Source organism: Oncorhynchus mykiss, chromosome 28 (assembly GCF_057628025.1).
Source record: "Oncorhynchus mykiss isolate SJ-2025 chromosome 28, ASM5762802v1, whole genome shotgun sequence".
Lineage (NCBI taxonomy): Eukaryota > Metazoa > Chordata > Actinopteri > Salmoniformes > Salmonidae > Oncorhynchus > Oncorhynchus mykiss.
The window spans coordinates 27,644,848-27,663,507 of record NC_143049.1 but is presented as its reverse complement, the minus strand read 5'-3'; the positions used below and the strand labels follow the sequence as shown (position 1 = coordinate 27,663,507).

At 44.3% G+C, this 18,660-nt stretch overlaps 2 protein-coding genes and 1 pseudogene across 2 annotated transcripts in view; 1 reads left to right on the top strand and 2 right to left on the bottom strand.

The window, feature by feature from the left end:
• The window catches only part of LOC110508195 (chloride channel protein 2), a 117,699-nt gene that overhangs the window by 55,850 nt on the left and 43,189 nt on the right, over window positions 1–18,660 (bottom strand). The window contains exon 2 of the mRNA XM_090224882.1: window positions 10,891–11,044. Within this exon, the coding sequence (XP_090081008.1) occupies window positions 10,891–11,044 (154 nt within the window). The remainder of the gene's footprint in view (window positions 1–10,890; window positions 11,045–18,660) is intronic.
• Window positions 9,703–9,993, bottom strand: LOC110508806 (c-Myc-binding protein pseudogene; annotated as a pseudogene).
• Window positions 12,284–17,188, top strand: LOC110508805 (zona pellucida sperm-binding protein 4). The gene is made up of 8 exons (XM_036965954.2): window positions 12,284–12,686; window positions 12,894–13,081; window positions 15,101–15,198; window positions 15,438–15,595; window positions 15,880–16,072; window positions 16,243–16,390; window positions 16,616–16,691; window positions 16,958–17,188. Exons 1-8 carry the CDS (start codon window positions 12,323–12,325, stop codon window positions 17,029–17,031), a joined length of 1,299 nt encoding a protein of 432 aa, XP_036821849.2. The 5' UTR covers window positions 12,284–12,322; the 3' UTR covers window positions 17,032–17,188.

Genomic DNA, 18,660 nt, shown 5'->3' with positions numbered 1-18,660 from the left:
TGTGGGCTATACTCAGCCTTGTCTCAGGATGGTAAGTTGGTGGTTGAAGATATCCCTCTAGTGGTGTGGGGGCTGTGCTTTGGCAAAGTGGGTGGGGTTATATCCTTCCTGTTTGGCCCTGTCCGGGGGTGTCCTCGGATGGGGCCACAGTGTCTCCTGACCCCTCCTGTCTCAGCCTCCAGTATTTATGCTGCAGTAGTTTATGTGTCGGGGGGCTAGGGTCAGTGTGTTATATCTGGAGTACTTCTCCTGTCCTATTCGGTGTCCTGTGTGAATCTAAGTGTGCGTTCTCTAATTCTCTCCTTCTCTCTTTCTCTCTCTCGGAGGACCTGAGCCCTAGGACCATGCCCCAGGACTACCTGACATGATGACTCCTTCCTGTCCCCAGTCCACCTGACCGTGCTGCTGCTCCAGTTTAAACTGTTCTGCCTTATTATTATTTGACCATGCTGGTCATTTATGAACATTTGAACATCTTGACCATGTTCTGTTATAATCTCCACCCGGCACAGCCAGAAGAGGACCACCCCACATAGCCTGGTTCCTCTCTAGGTTTCTTCCTAGGTTTTGGCCTTTCTAGGGAGTTTTTCCTAGCCACCGTGCTTCTACACCTGCATTGCTTGCTGTTTGAGGTTTTAGGCTGGGTTTCTGTACAGCACTTTGAGATATCAGCTGATGTACGAAGGGCTATATAAATAAATTTGATTTGATTTTGATTTGGGAGTCTGTTGGATGACTGGTATGATGTAGTTGTTGAGCGGCTTCACTGTAGGTACAGTGGGGCAAAAAAGTATTTAGTCAGCCACCAATTGTGCAAGTTCTCCCACTTAAAAAGATGAGAGAGGCATGTAGTTTTCATCATTGGTACACTTCAACTATGACAGACAAAATGAGAAAAAAAAAATCCTGAAAATCACATTGTAGGATTTTTTTATGAATTTATTTGAAAATGATGGTGTAAAATAAGTATGTTCGGAGTACAGAGATGAGGTAGTCACTCAAAAATCCTGTTAAACACTATTATTGCATGTAAAAAGGACGTCATGCTCACAAACACAAGTGACTGTCCTCCCTCAAGAGTCTTAGCCGGTCGCGCCACCTCAAAAGCTAGCTACACATACACGGAGTTAGTCCATGCAATTTACTTGTTAAGCACATTTTTACTCCTGAACTTGTTTAGGCTTGCTATAACAAAGAGGTTGAATACTTAGACTCAGGACATTTCAGCTTTTGATATTTAAATAATTTGGAAAAAATATGATTCCACTTTGACATAAAAAAAAAATCTGCATTTTTAATTCAGACTAACACAACTTTTGTGAATACTTTCTGACAGCACTCAGCAGAGGTAGTGCCGACAGTGCCTTCGGAAAGTATTCAGACCCCTTGACTTTTTCCACATTTTGTTACATTACAGCCTTATTCTACTTTTTAAAAAATCAAATCTACACACAGTATCTCATAATGACAAAGCAAAAACGGGTTTTAGGATTTTTTTGCAAATTTATAAAAAATAAAATCACATTTACATACAGTGGGGAGAACAAGTAGTTGATATACTGCCGATTTTGCAGGTTTTCCTACTTACAAAGCATGTAGAGGTCTGTAATTTTTATCATAGGTACACTTCAACTGCGAGAGACAGAATCTAAAACAAAAATCCAGAAAATCGCATTGTATGATTTTTAAGTAATTAATTTGCATTTTATTGCATGACATAAGTATTTGATACATCAGAAAAGCAGAACTTAATATTTGGTACAGAGACCTTTGTTTGCAATTACAGAGATCATACGTTTCCTGTAGTTCTTGACCAGGTTTGCACACACTGCAGGAGGGATTTTGGCCCACTCCTCCATACCGACCTTCTCCAGATCCTTCAGATTTCGGGGCTGTCACTGGGCAATATGGACTTTCAGCTCCCTACAAAGATGTTCTATTGGGTTCAGGTCTGGAGACTGGCTAGGCCACTTCAGGACCTTGAGATGCTTCTTACGGAGCCACTCCTTAGTTGCCCTGGCTGTGTGTTTCGGGTCGTTGTCATGCTGGAAGACCCAGCCACGACCCATCTTCAATGCTCTTACTGAGGGAAGGAGGTTGTTGGCCAAGATCTTGCGATACATGGCCCCATCCATCCTCCCCTCAATACGGTGCAGTCGTCCTGTCCCCTTTGCAGAAAAGCATCCCCAAAGAATGACGTTTCCACCTCCATGCTTCACGGTTGGGATGGTGTTCTTGGGGTTGTACTCATCCTTCTACTTCCTCCAAACACGGCGAGTGGAGTTCAGACCAAAAAGCTCTATTTTTGTCTCATCAGACCACATGACCTTCCGTGGGCGCCCTGATTCTAGTTTGTGAGCTAGACAGTCTATTGCCTGGGAAAGTCTCCCAATCAGAAGTATGAGATGGGTAGGGGGACGGGGTTAGGTTGACCTCCGGTCTCCCCACTGGAAGCCCGAGGTTGGGGGAGTGGGGGAACTATCAAATAGCGCACCTCTAACTTTGTACAGTACTAATGCAATTAGTAAAAAGTTTCACTTACATATTGTTGCATTTTTTTCTGGTTTATGCAAAATTGTTCTACTACACCTGCATTGTTTGCTGTTTGGGGTTTTAGGCTGGGTTTCTGTACAGCACTTTGTGACATCAGCTGATGTAAGAAGGGCTTTATAAATACATTTGATTGATTGATGGTTAAAAATAATAGAAAACCAGTCTGCACACCACCAAGCTGAATTTGTTTAGTCTTGAGTCTTGGGGATGGGTAATGTATTGATGCTCAAGTGTCTTTGTTACTTCTTTTTGATATTTTTGAGTCTTATTTTTGTATATATTTGTATATTTATATATTTATATAGTTTTAAATGTTATGATTATTTATTAGTGTTGTTCCAATGTCTGAATAAAAAATAGTTGTTTTTTCCAGGGGGGGGGGTGAAGGGTGGGCCCAGGGAGCCATACAAGCTAGAACCGCCACTGGACACAGGCATACTGTACACACACACACACACACACACACACACACACACACACACACACACACACACACACAAGTTTGGCATGTGGTGGGTGGCCCTCTGCCCGGTGCTTGGCTCTCCTCTGCCTGGGCAACTTGGCTCTCCTTATATTCGCAGCCACAGTAGTGTGACAGTCTTCAGTCTTCTCTCAACCCAAAAGCCAAAACAGACAGTCTGCCAGATACACTGTGTAATGAATTGCTTATTCTGTTTCGGAATATGAATCGTACAAACATACTGTAAATTATACAATGATATTTAGGCCAAAGATATCAAAACAAAAGTGAGTGTAATCTCCCTCAGCAGAACAGTCACTAGCAAGCAGTGCACAAAATGGGAAAAGCCTATTTTATGACAAGGCACTGCCACATCTCAAACAAAATCTCCAAGAATATGACCACTCATATTTACTGACCTGTGTAATGACCTCAATATGACCACTCATATTTACTGACCTGTCTAATGACCTCAATATGACCACTGATATTTACTGACCTGTGTAATGACCTCAATATGACCACTCATATTTACTGACCTGTCTAATGACCTCAATATGACCACTGATATTTACTGACCTGTGTAATGACCTCAATATGACCACTCATATTTACTAACCTGTGTAATGACCTCAATATGACCACTCATATTTACCAACCTAATGACCACTCATATTTTCTAACCTATGTATTAACCTCAAGTAGGACCACTCATATTTACTGACCTGTGTAATGACCTCAATAAGACCACTCATATTTACTGACCTGTGTAATGACCTCAATAGGACCACTCATATTTACTGACCTGTGTAATGACCTCAATAGGACCACTCATATTTACTGACCTGTCTAATGCCCTCAATAGGACCACTCATATTTACTGACCTGTCTAATGACCTCAATAGGACCACTCATATTTACTGACCCGTCTAATGCCCTCGATATGACCACTCATATTTACCAACCTAATGACCACTCATATTTACTAACCTATGTATTAACCTCAAGTAAGAGCACTCATATTTACTGACCTGTCTAATGCCCTCAATATGACCACTCATATTTACTGTCCTGTGTAATGAGTGAGTGATCACTGTGATCCAATGACCTCTCCTATGAGTGCACCACCACCGAACTGACAGCGTTGACCGACGCTGAGTGTACAAAACATTATGAACCCCTGCTCTTTCCATGACATGGACTGACCAAGTGAATCCAGGTGAAAACTATGATCCCTTATTGATGTCACTTGTTAAATCCACTTCAATCAGTGTAGATGAAGGGGAGGAGACAGGTTAAAGAATGATTTTTAAGCCTTGAGACAATTGAGACATGGACTGTGTGTGCCGTTCTGAAGGTGCCAAAGATTTAAGTGCCTTTGAACGGGATATCAACATGAGCCATCTTGTAGAGTTCATTCCATTCCAAATCAAATCAAAGTTTATTTGTCAAGTGCGCCGAATACAACAGGTGTAGACCTTACAGTGAAATCCTTACTTACAGGCTCTAACCAATAGTGCAAAAAGGTATTAGGTCAACAATAGGTAGGTAAAGAAATAAAACAACAGTAAAAAGACAGGCTATAAACAGTAGCGATGCTATAAAAGTAGTGAGGCTACATACAGACACCGGTTAGTCAGGCTGTTTGAGGTAGTATGTACATGTAGATATGGTGAACAGAGAGTAGCAGTAGCGTAAAAGAGGGGTTGGCGGGTGGTGGGTGGGACACAATGCAGATAGCCCGGTTAACCAATGTCCGGGAGCACTGGTTGGTCGGCCCAATTGAGGTAGTATGTACATGAATGTATAGTTAAAGTGACTATGCATATACGGTAAACAGAGAGTAGCATTAGCGTAAAAAGAGGGGTTGGGGGTGGCACACATTGCAAATAATCTGGGTAGCCATTTGATTACATGTTCAGGAATCTTATGGCTTGGGGGTAATAACTGTTGAGAAGCCTTTTTGACCTAGACTTGGCACTCTGGTACCGCCAGTAGAGAGGTAGTAGAGAGAGTAGAGAGAACAGTCTATGACTGGGGTGGCTGGGGTCTTTGACAATTTTTAGGGCCTTACTCTGACACTGCCTGGTGTAGAGGTCCTGGATGGAAGGCAGCTTAGCCCTGGTGATGTACTGGGCAGTACGCACTACCTTCTGTAGTGCCTTGCGGTCAGAGGCCGAGCAATTTCCGTACCAGACAGTGATGCAATCAGTCAGGATGCTCTGGATGTTGCAGCTGTAGAACCTTTTGAGGATCTCAGGACCCATGCCAAATCGTTTTAGTCTCCTGGGGGGGAATAGGCTTTGTCGTGCCCTCTTCACAACTGTCTTGGTGTGTTTGGACCATTCTAGTTTGTTGTTGATGTGGACACCAAGGAACAACCTGCTCCACTACAGCCCCGTCGATGAGAATGGGGGCGTGCTCAGTCCTCCTTTTCCTGTAATCCACAAACATCTCCTTAATCTTGGTTACGTTGAGGGATAGGTTGTTATTCTGGCACCACCCGGCCAGATCTCTGACCTCCTCCCTATTGTCATTGTCGGTGATCAGGCATACCACTATTGTGTCGTCTGCAAACTTAATGATGGTATTGGAGTCGTGCCTGGCCATGCAGTCGTGTGTGAACAGGGAGTACAGAAGGGACTGAGCTGATGCTGAGCTGAGCTGATGCTACCTACCCTCACCACCTGGGGGTGGCCCGTCAGGAAGTCCAGGATCCAGTTGCAGAGGTAGGTGTTTAGTCCCAGGATCCTTAGCTTAGTGATGAGCTTTGAGTGTACTATGGTGTTGAACGCTGAGCTGTAGTCAATGAACAGCATTCTCACATAAGTGTTCCTTTTGTCCAGGTGGGAAAGGGCAGTGTGGAGTGCAATACAGATTGCATCATCTGTGGATCTGTTTGGGCAGTATGCAAATTAAGTGGGTCTAGGGTTTCTGGGATAATGGTGTTGATGTGAGCCATTACCAACCTTTCAAAGCACTTCATGGCTACGGACGTGGTCTGCTTGAAACATGTTGGTATTACAGACTCAATCAAGGACATGTTGAAAATCTCAGTGAAGACACCTGCCAGTTGGTCAGCACATGCCCGGCGCAGATGTCCTAGTAATCCCTCTGGCCCCGCAGCCTTGTGTATGTTGACCTGTTTAAAGGTCTTACTCACGTCGGCTACAGAGAGCATGATCACACAGTCATCCGGAACAGCTGATGCTCTCATGTATTCCTCAGTGTTGCTTGCCTCGAAGTGAGCATAGAAGTGATTTAGCTCGTCTGGTAGGCTCGTGTCACTGGGCAGCTTCCCTTTGTAGTCTGTAATAGTTTGCAAGCCCTGCCACATAAGTCGAGCATCGGAGCCGGTGTAGTAGGATTCAATCTTAGCCCTGTATCGACGCTTTGCCTGTTTGATGGTTCTGGTTGGGGCATCTACGTACAGTCACTGTGGGGACAACGTCCTCAATGCACTTATTGATAAAGCCAGTGACTGATGTGATGTATTCCTCAATGCCATCGGAAGAATCCCGGAACATGTTCCAATCTGTGATAGCAAAACAGTCCTGTTTAGCATCTGCTTCATCTGACCACTTTTTTTTATAGACAGTCACTGGTGCTTCCTGCTCTAATTTTTGCTTGTAAGCAGGAATTAGGAGGATAGAGTTGTGGTCAGATTTACCAAATGGAGGGCGAAGGAGAGCTTTGTACGCGTCTGTGTGTGTGGAGTACAGGTGATCTATAATTTTTTTCTCTCTGGTTGCACATTTAACATGTTGATGGAAATTTGGTAGAACTGATTTAAGTTTCCCTGCATTAATGTCTCCAGCCACTAGGAGCACCGCCTCTGAGTGAGTGGTTTCCTGTTTGCTTATGTCCTTATACAGCTGACTGAGTGCTGTCTTAGGGCCAGCATCTGTCTGTGGTGGTAAATAAACAGCCACGAAAAGTTTAGCTGAAACTCTCTAGGCAAGTAGTGTGGCTGCAATTTATCCCAATATACTCCACTTCAGGTGAGCAAAATCTAGAGACTTCCTTAGATTTCGTGCACCAGCTGTTGTTTACAAATATGCACAGACCGCCCCCCCCTCGTCTGTGTGCTGTTCTATCTTGCCGGTGCAGCGTGTATCCCGCTAGCTGAATATCCATGTCGTCATTCAGCCACGATTCCGTGTAACTCACAGTAGGGGTGTAACTCACAGTAGGTTGGTGGCACCTTATTTGAGGACAGGCTCATGGTAATGGCTGGAACGGAATTAGCTGAATGGTAGCAAATACATAAAACACAGTTTCCAGGTGTTTGATGCCATTCCATTTGCTCTGTTCCAGGCATTATTATGAGCTATCCTCCCCTAGAATACAGTAGATGGGCGATGATGGTGAGAGATGAGTCAGTCACACTGCATTACACATTAGCCTAGCATGTTAGCGAGATCTCCCTCTTGAGCTAACCCACTCTCGCTCTCTAAAGCTAACGGTCACGATGAGCCGCTCAGCCTTTTGCGAAGTGTGTAGGCTGGGCTCTAAAACCCTCTGGATTTTGGAGTAGAACAGAGGCACATACTCCTACACACACACACCCACATATACAGAGCAGAGGCACAAACTCATCATCCTACTCCTAAGAGGTAAGGTATTGTGGTGTAGGTGGGAGAATGGCTGGGTTCTGCTCTCCTCCTGTACAAGAACGTGGCAAGATATCGCTAGTACACAAGAGTCATATTTAAGAGTCCTTTATTTACATTAAAAAAATATATATACACAATACTAGTCAAAAGTTTGGACACACCTACTCATTCAAGGCTTTTCTTTATTTTTACATTGTAGAATCTTTTTATTCCCCCCTGCAAGAGTATGTATTGACTTAAATTGGAGATAATGGTAACAAAGGAAGTGCCTGTACACAGAAGCCACATTTACTACTTAAACAAAATTGAAGTGATATATATATATACACTGCTCAAAAAAATAAAGGGAACACTTAAACAACACAATGTAACTTCAAGTCAATCACACTTCTGTGAAATCAAACTGTCCACTTAGGAAGCAACACTGATTGACAATAAATTTCACATGCTGTTGTGCAAATGGAATAGACAACAGGTAGAAATTATAGGCAATTAGCAAGACACCCCCAATAAAGGAGTGGTTCTGCAGGTGGTGACCACAGACCACTTCTCAGTTCCTATGCTTCCTGGCTGATGCTTTGGTCACTTTTGAATGCTGGCGGTGCTTTCACTCTAGTGGTAGCATGAGACAGAGTCTACAACCCACACAAGTGGCTCAGGTAGTGCAGCTCATCCAGAATGGCACATCAATGCGAGCTGTGGCAAGAAGGTTTGCTGTGTCTGTCAGCGTAGTGTCCAGAGCATGGAGGCGCTACCAGGAGACAGGCCAGTACATCAGGAGACGTGGAGGAGGCCGTAGGAGGGCAACAACCCAGCAGCAGGACCGCTACCTCCGCCTTTGTGCAAGGAGGAGCACTGCCAGAGCCCTGCAAAATGACCCCCAGCAGGCCACAAATGTGCATGTGTCTGCTCAAACAAACAGACTCCATGAGGGTGGTATGAGGGCCCGACATCCACAGGTGGGGGTTGTGCTTACAGCCCAACACCGTGCAGGACGTTTGGCATTTGCCAGAGAACACCAAGATTGGCAAATTCGCCACTGGTGCCCTGTGCTCTTCACAGATGAAAGCAGGTTCACACTGAGCACATGTGACAGACGTGACAGTCTGGAGACGCCGTGGAGAACGTTCTGCTGCCTGCAACATCCTCTAGCATGATCGGTTTGGCGGTGGGTCAGTCATGGTGTGGGGTGGCATTTCTTTGCGGGGCCACACAGCCCTCCATGTGCTCGCCAGAGGTAGCCTGACTGCCATTAGGTACCGAGATGAGATCCTCAGACCCCTTGTGAGACCATATGCTGGTGCGGTTGGCCCTGGGTTCCTCCTAATGCAAGACAATGCTAGACCTTATGTGGCTGGAGTGTGTCAGCAGTTCCTGCAAGAGGAAGGCATAAACAACACCCAAATCCTATGGACTGGCCCGCCCGTTCCCGAGACCTGAATCCAATTGAGCACATCTGTGACATCATGTCTCGCTCCATCCACCAACGCCACGTTGCACCACAGACTGTCCAGGAGTTGGCGGATGCTTTAGTCCAGGTCTGGGAGGAGATCCCTCAGGAGGCCATCCACCACCTCATCAGGAGCATGCCCAAGCATTGTAGGGAGGTCATACAGGCATGTGGAGGCCACACACACTACTGAGCCTCATTTTGACTTGTTTTAAGGACATTACATCAAAGTTGGATCAACCTGTAGTGTGGTTTTCCACTTTAATTTTGAGTGTGACTCCAAATCCAGACCTCCATGGGTTGATAAATTTGATTTCCATTGATAATTTGTGTGATTTTGTTGTCAGCACATTCAACTATGTAAAGAAAAAAGTATTTAATAAGAATATTTCATTCATTCAGATCTAGGATGTGTTATTTTAGTGTTCCCTTTATTTTTTTGAGCAGTAATATATATATATATATATATATATATATATATATATATATATATATATATATATATATATATATATATATATATATATATACATACACTATAAAGAAATTATGGCTTTACATTAAGCGCCCCTTCCAAACAGTGAAAAAAATATAACAATTCAACCAACTACATTACTCCGCTGCTATGTTGGTTCATACTGCAGAAGCCTCTTTCTGAGTTATTTGGTTTCCTCCATGAGCAGATCACACTTCTGCTGTAGCTCAGACAGCCCCAAACGAAGGGCCTCGGCATCTGCTGTCTCCACACCAGCAACACCAAGGTGATGCTTTGGAAAGTTCAAAGAATTATTAGGTTTCTCTGTCTCTTCGTATAGGGCCACCAACACATTGGTGAGAGTGTCAAAAACACCCGCTTTTTCGAGATACCTTCGAAATTGTTCCCACTTAGATTCAGAACCTCTGTAATTGGACATTATGCCTGGCGACCAAATATGTTGCGTTATGAAGTTAAGTAAACTATCTACAGCTGGAAAGATTTATCATTGTATAATAATATTGAAGACATCAAAACAATGAAGTAACATATGGAATCATGTAGTAATCAAACAAATCAAAATATATTTTATATTTGAGATTCTTCAAAATTAGCCATCCTTTGCCTTGATGGCAGGTTTGCACACTCTTGGCATTCTCTCAACCAGCTTCATGAGGTAGTCACCTTGGAATGCATTTCAATTAACAGGTGTGCCTTGTTAAAAGTTAATTTGCTTCCCAAATTGTGTCAAGTTGGCTGGATGTCGTTTGGGTGGTGGACCATTCTTGATACACACGGGAAACTGTTGAGCGTGAAAAGCCCAGCAGCATTCCAGTTCTGGCACCTACTACCGTAACCCAGTCAACCCCTCAAAGGCACACATACACAATCCATGTCTCAAGGCATACAAAACCTTCTTTAACCGGTCTTCTCCTCTTCATCTACACTTATTGAAGTGGATTTAACAAGAGACATCAATAAGGGATCATAATTTTCACCTGGATTCACTTGGTCAGTCCATGTCATGGAAAGAGCAGGGGTTCATAATGTTTTGTACACTCAGCGTCGGTCAACGCTGTCAGTTCGGTGGTGGTGCACTCATAGGAGAAGTCATTGGATCACAGTGATCACTCACTCATTACACAGGACAGTAAATATGAGTGGTCCTATTGAGGTCATTAGACAGGTCAGTAAATATGAGTGGTCCTATTGAGGTCATAAGACAGGTCAGTAAATATGAGTGGTCACACGGAGGTCATTAGACAGGTCAGTAAATATGAGTGGTTATTAGGTTGGTAAATATGAGTGGTCATGTTGAGGTCAGTTGGTCACTCACCATGACACTTGGCGCAAGGGTCTTTCTCATACTCTAGCAGCTCTGCCGACCGGCTGCGAACGCTGGTGGACCGCCGCAGTCCCCCGCCATCACGCAGGCGGGCCGCCTCCTCCTTGGCATACACACCGAGCTCCTGTGTGTAACGCCCATACATCTGAACAAGAGGGGGGATGGAGAGGTGCGGAAGGAGGGAGAGAGAATATTATTCATTTTCAAGTATTCAAAGGGACCCTCATTATACTCAACCAGCTCCTGAGTCCTGTTTAATATAATCCATTAATCCATGGGAGAGAGAAGGACAGAGGGGGAGGTCAAGAGAAAGTTAGCGACAGAGAGGGAAGGAATGAGAAATAGCAGTTGCATTTCAATAGTATTAAAAAGCAGGGGTGTCCAACTCATTCCACAGACGGCAGGGTGCCTGCAGGTTTTTGTTTTTTCTTTCAATTAAGACCTAGACAACCAGGTGAGGGGAGCTCATTACTAATCAGTGAGGGTAATTCATCAATCAAGCACAAGGGAGGAGTGAAAACCCGCAGACACTTGACCCTCCGTGGAATGAGTTTGTCACGTGGTCTAAAGGAATATCTAAAAAAATGATGAAAGAGAGGGGACAAGAATAGGAAGCAACTTCATACTATTGAGATGGATCAAACGAGGACAAGTATACCATTAATCAATTTCAAAGTATTCAAATGTATCCATTTGCTAGAAACAAGTCCTAGGTGCTGATCGCTCCCTAGAGCCAAACGAGCTATCAATGAGCTGCACCTGCCAGGCCCACTGATTAACTACCCAGGGATGCCTTCCAGGCCCTGACTAACTACCCAGGGATGCCTTCCAGGTCCTGACTGATTAACTACCCAGGGATGCCTTCCAGGCCCTGATTAACTACCCAGGGATGCCTTCCAGGCCCTGACTAACTACCCAGGGATGCCTTCCAGGCCCTGACTAACTACCCAGGGATGCCTGCCAGGCCCTGACTGATTAACTACCCAGGGATGCCTGCCAGGCCCTGACTAACTACCCAGGGATGCCTTCCAGGCCCTGACTGATTAACTACCCAGGGATGCCTTCCAGGCCCTGACTGATTAACTACCCAGGGATGCCTTCCAGGCCCTGACTGATTAACTACCCAGGGATGCCTTCCAGGCCCTGACTGATTAACTACCCAGGGATGCCTTCCAGGCCCTGACTGATTAACTACCCAGGGATGCCTTCCAGGCCCTGACTGATTAACTACCCAGGGATGCCTTCCAGGCCCTGACTGATTAACTACCCAGGGATGCCTGCCAGGCCCTGACTGATTAATTGATGGCGACAGCTCGACTCTTAACGAGGAGGGGCGGGGCATCTGCCAAACAAACGTACTCAATCAGGTATAAAAGCCTCAGCGAGCCCTGAGCAAGTCCTGTGGATATGATTGTGTAGTATAATGGCATCATCAGCAAGGTGTGTAGTTGTGTTGCTGGCTGTGTTTGTGCGCTGCAGTAGTGCAAATACTTGGGGAATGCTACTACAGAAGCACCAGGCTCCAGTTGTTCAGCAGGCCCAGAAGGTGAGGCAGCAACCTCTGACCAGGCCAGTAACATATGACCAGCAGGCCAAGAAGCTGAAAAACCAGCCCCAGTGGCCACCTCAGTGGGTTACCCAGGGACCTGATGCCACAACTCCTATTGAGAAATGCCAAGTGAAAGAGGAAGAGCGACTTACTTGTGGTGTCCCTGATCTTACTCTTGCTCAATGTGAGGCAATCAACTGCTGCTTTGATGAGTGGCGGTGCTACTATGGGAAAGCAGGTGACTGTTTTGGCTTTTCCCTTCATTTATTTTACAATTTCCATATTCTTTGTATTTGCTCCTGCCTAGCTTGTAAGACTTTTGATTTATGGAGTTATTAGTGCCAACATGTGTTGTGAATTAAATCTTCTGTTGGCTCTATCATGACTTTCTAGAGTGGCGCATGAGTAATTACTCATATCCTTTCTGTGCCCACTCCTTCCCCAGTAACTGTACAGTGCACCAGAGATGGTCAGTTTCTTGTTGTGGTGGCCAGGGATGCCACTCTGCCCAACCTGGACCTTGATAGCATCAGTCTGCTTGGACCGCAAAATGCCCTCTGTAAGCCTGTTGGCACCACTAAAGCCTTTGCCATATACCAGTTCCCTGTCACAGCCTGTGGCACCACTCTCCTGGTGGGTAAATATCTTTCTCAATGTGATGCAATGTAAATCTTGACCATCTAGGATGTGTTCTATGAACCCAATCCATTGTTTCCAGTTGGTTTTCAATTTAGGCCTTGGTCAATGCTGCTGGGGTTCTATTCTGCCTGGTAGTTTGAGTCTTCTCACCTGGTGCCCCCCCCCCCCCCTCAGAATTAGTCCCAGAGTAACAGTTTAAAAGTTCTGGATTTTTATGATCTAAATGAATTAACAGACTTTGACTAGTCCCATTCCAAATCCATGATTTGTCTGTTTTTAGGAATTTAATCCCATTTGATAGAAAAATAATAATCTAGACAATGCAGTTCCCTGCATTAATTTAACCCTCCTGTTAATTCTGTGTTCCCTGTCCAAAATGACTGCCACATTATAGCTGCCTATAAATCCATATATCACCTGTTGTGTTTTTATTAATTTAAGTTCTTGTGAACATTTCAAGTTTTGAATTCTATTTGCGGCCTGTAGGCCTCATTGACCTGAGCTCATAAAACTCGTTTGACAAAAAAAAGCATAGTTTATGGATAATGTTGACTGTATCAAATTCTCATAGAAATGGTGCTAATTATCAGACTACTTTGTCTATTTTTTTGATACTGTTTCACATTTTTTTTAAATAGTGGCACAAAATAACCTGTTCCAGGTTAACACTGACATGATAGTAAAGAAAGGATATGAGAACTTCACCATAATAGAAAATGAATGTCTGAACACATCAACAGAATGTGAACAATGTTTGTTCTTTAATAAACGGTTGTGTGTTCTCATGCACATGTTGGACAATACGTGGTTGTTGCATGTGCCTTGCAAATATATGCACTGCATTTGTGGCACATGCTGCTCGTTCTGACATCTCTTGGTGCACACAGATTGCACCTCTTCCTTCGGTCTCTGGCAGCTGTAGCTCTTGCTTCTGGCCCTTGTATCTCTCACCAATCCAGCAAAGGCTGGTGTTGGTGCAAGGTATTTGCCTTTGAATGGAATAGTCTCCTCTTGAAGAATTTCCCTGCTTCCAGCCTGTATTCACACCAGACTTGTTTTAGGCTGACACAGCTAGGATGTTTAAGAACACCATGGGCCAGCGTGCCGTCATCCTCTTAGTATGTAACCTGAGTGCAACAATCCGTAAATAAAATGAGTACATACAAGTGATACGTCATAGTAACTTGAGACATTTCTTAAGTGTTATAATTTATCACATCTAAAACATATTTACATATTCAAATGAATAGAATTGACTCCACTGTTCACAAATTCAATTAATTTTGCCAAACATCTCTTATTGTGCAGTTTAAACAATCTGGTAAGGGGGAAAAGTACATGAGATTTGAAAGATGGTAACATACCTTATCAAGGTTGTCAACTCTCACTTGGTTCCTGTTGTAATCCAGCACAGTGGCATCCCTGTGCAATTGTCATCAGGAGCACTTATTTTCCTTTGGGCAGTAGGACACAAGTGTGGAAGGCATATTTAGAGGAAAAACAATCCCTGTCCTTGGTAGTAAGGCAGGAGGTAACTCGGGGCTTGTTCCTTCTGACTGTCCCCACCATGGTCATCTTTTTTTGGAGCAGCTCCTGACCAAGAGCATATGAGGGGATGAAATTGTCACATGTTGTGCCCCTGGAGACCTTCCGTCACTTCCAGGACCACCTGGTTTCCCTGGAGACCTTCAGGAACACCATCAGCAGGTTTCCTGGTGTAACCCTGCATCTTCCAGGCGTAACTTGTCCTGGCATCACATGCTGCCCAGATCTTTAGTCCATATTTAGACGGTTTGCTTGGCATTTTCGATCAGGAACACCACAGGTGTACAAAAGTTTATTTTAAAAACACAATCATCAATGCCCTGTGTGGACAAAGTCATGGAACCTTATGACAATCTGATTTAAATTAATAACATTTTTCAAAGAACTTGTAAATCAGTCCAATTCAACAGGCAAAGCCTGGATGTTAGACCCATTGGCCAATGCTGAATTATGTTTTGTCCATTGCAGGAGGAAAGTGGCTATGTAGTCTATGAGAACAAGATGATATCTTCCTATGAAGTGGAGATTGGACCTCGAGGCTCAATCACTAGAGACAGCCACTTTGAGTGAGTCTTCCCTCGTGAAATGTAACGCCACCAACTTCCCTTTGGCCAATCCCACTTGAGGCTTAAGTGAAATGGCCAGTACAATATTTTTAGAATTATTTTCATACTGAATTATTTCTTAAAGGCATTTTCTGTTGGTATCTGATTCACAGCTTGAGTCAGAATGTACTAGCCCACCCTGAGTCTGTGGAACAACACAGTTCTGGCCTTTACATCACTGTCAACATGTTTTCTTCTAGGCTGCAGTTCCAGTGTAAGTACTCTGACACTGCGGTGGAGTTTTTGGTGGTTGAGGTGAATGCTCTTCCTCCCCCTGCTCCAGTCGCTGCTACTGGACCTGTCCGAGTAGAGCTCCGGCTGGCCAGCGGACAATGTTACAATAAGGGATGTGTGGAAGGTAAACTGGAGAAATGGGTTTTAGAAGATTAAAATCTTGCTGTGATAGCTTATCCCTGACAGGAAATTGCGTTGTCATACAAGGGGTGGGTGCAGGCTTTGACTCGAGCCAAACTAACACCTGATTCTACAAATCCTAGTATTAAGTTCCAGCTTTGTTGCATCAGATGGGTTACTACTTAGGTGGAACAAATGCCTGTTCCAACAATCTGTTTAAGATGGCCAGCACTGTTCTGAAACTGCTGCACTTCAGCTTTTTGTGTGAATGCTACCCTTTGTCCACAGAAGTAGAAGCTTACAGGTCCTACTACAGTGAAGCAGACTACCCAGTTGCCAAGCTCCTGAAGGATCCAGTGTATGCAGAGGTTCACATCTTGGGGAGGACCGACTCTAACCTGGTCCTGAATCTGGACTACTGCTGGGCCACCTCCACCCCCAGTCCCCTCAGCTTGCCCAAGTGGGACCTCCTGGTTGATGGGTAACTAGAGAAACAAGATGGTTACCTTGCTACTTGATGTGTTAGATCAACTTTCAACTGGTGCTTACATGTAACCTGTAAGCTAACTGCAATCTTCCAACCAGGATTTCTGAAACCTGGGAAGGTTTCTGGAATTGTCCCACTTTATTCCTAACAATTATTTTCTCCAGGTGTCCGTACCAGGATGACCGTTACCTGACCAATGTAATCCCTGTGGATGGCTCCTCTGGCCTTGAGTTCCTGACCCACTACAAACGCTTCGCGGTCAAGATGTTCACGTTTGTGGATGCAGACACTTTGGCCCCTTTGAAGGACAGGGTACTGTACTTACTCTATTACAGCATGAGTACTCTAATCAGGGTCTCATGCTCTTCTGCTGGGGTTTTCACCCTAATGCTTGATGGATTTGCCAGGAAGTCTGCCCTAAAGGCTGAATCTGTCACTATGTTGAAAAGCAGTGCTGCTAACCTCAGACCAGCTTGATATGGCCTTTGGTTTAAATGGCTAATGTAGTTGATACATTTAACGTTTGCTTTCTATCAGGTCTTCATCCACTGTAGTACAGAGGTGTGCCACCCTACTAGGACCCACTCCTGTCAACAGAGCTGCAACAGGCAAAGTAAGTAGATTATTATTTATTTTTTGTATCTTCCAGTTGGCGTTGATATACAACTTGCTGTTCATCATGCTTCATTTAGTAAAGGTGTCATTGACCCTGGTGCTATAGGGTGATGGGCTGTATATGCCTTGGCTCCATCCCAGCATGAGAATGCAATAGCTATACCTTTGACCAGGGTTGGTGACTGTAAATGCTAATTTTGTGAATCTCAAGTTGGGCTTTATGGCCTTAGTGTCAAGCCTCATGATCTCCTGTTGCTCCATCAGGGAGAGATGTGGCTGCAGTGAATTCTGTGGCTGGCGAGACCGTGGTGTCCAGTGGGGAGCTCATTCTGACCTGACCATAACTACCTTCCACCTGGCAGGCCTGAAGAAATACTTCTGATCTACTTCAGCTTGGGATGAAGGCCTCACTCTTTGACCTTGTAGCATACACACAATACATATTGTGACTTGTAATCCTTTGGCTTGTTTAATACAATGCTTGACTTTGAAATATCTGAGTTGTGACTTGACTAGAGAATTCTTTCTACATTTTGAGTGGAGGCTTGTTGCTCTGAAATCTGGTTCTGGCATCCTTTCACTAGCCTTGGCTGTCTGCTTTCACCAGATATTTTGACATCTACATGCCACTAGCATTTCATGTAAGGGTAATTTGTCAATTCCTTCACTACTTGAGGAATAATTTCTAAGCTAATGGAAACAATTTCTGTAACCACTGACCTACAGTGTATGTTGAGGGTAGCTTCACATGTGCTGTGTCTCTGCTTCGGCTGAGACCAAGCACATGTGGAGGGTAGCTTCACATGTGCTGTGTCTCTGCTTCGGCTGAGACCAAGCACATGTGGAGGGTAGCTTCACATGTGCTGTGTCTCGGCTTCGGCTGAGACCAAGCAAAGGGAATGCTCTACGAGCGGAGTACATTTGAATCCTGAAATGAATCAGTGACATGTCTAACAGGGTGATTCAGTATAGCAGAGGTGGCTTGAGGGCAATATCCTGCAGATTATAATATTAGGGGTCATGTGGAGAGGGATGTCTATGTAGAGCCTACTGTACCTGACCTAGAATCTGGCTTTCACATATGTACCCACTCACTGCATATGACCACACTAGTCGTCCAACAGCCCATCTCATAACTTTACTACCATGCACTCCTTCTTCCCATAGCTCCCATTTAACTGAAGCAGCTCCACCTAGCACACTGCAATACCTAATCCAACCCAAGCCCACTACTGTGTAGACAGCCAATTACATCCTGACAAAACACACTGGCTGACATTTGTGAAAACACGTATGTGATAGAGTTGAAGTAGGAAGTTTACATATGCCTTAGCCAAATAAATGTTAACACATTTTTCACAATTCCTGACATTTAATCCTAGTAAATTATCCTGTCTTAGGTCAGGCTCACCACCTTAAGAATGTGAAATGTCAAAATAATAGTGATTTCTTTCATCACATTCCCAGTGGGGCAGAAGTTTACATGCACTCAATTAGTATTTAGGCGTTGCCTTTACATTGTTTACCTGAAGCATTTGACCCAAGTTAGTCTTCTACAAGCTTCCCACAAATTGGTTGAATTTTGGCCCATTCCTCCTGACAGCTGGTGTAACAGTCATGTTTGTAGGCCTCCTTGCTCGCACATGCTTTTTCAGTTGTGCCCACATTTTCTGTAGAATTGAGGTCAGAGTTTTGTGATGGCCACTCCAATACATTGACTTTATTGTCCTTAAGCCATTTTGTCACAACTTTGGAAGTATGCTTGGGGTCATTGTTAATTTGGAAGACCCATTTGTGACCAAGCTTTAACTTCCCAACTGTCTTCATGTTGCTTCAATATATCCACAATTTCCTTATGTCATGATGCCATCTTTTGTGAAGTGCATCAGTCTCTCCTGCAGCAAAGCGCCCCCACAACATGACGCTGCCACCCCCGTGCTTCACGGTTGGAGGGTGTGTTTCGGCTT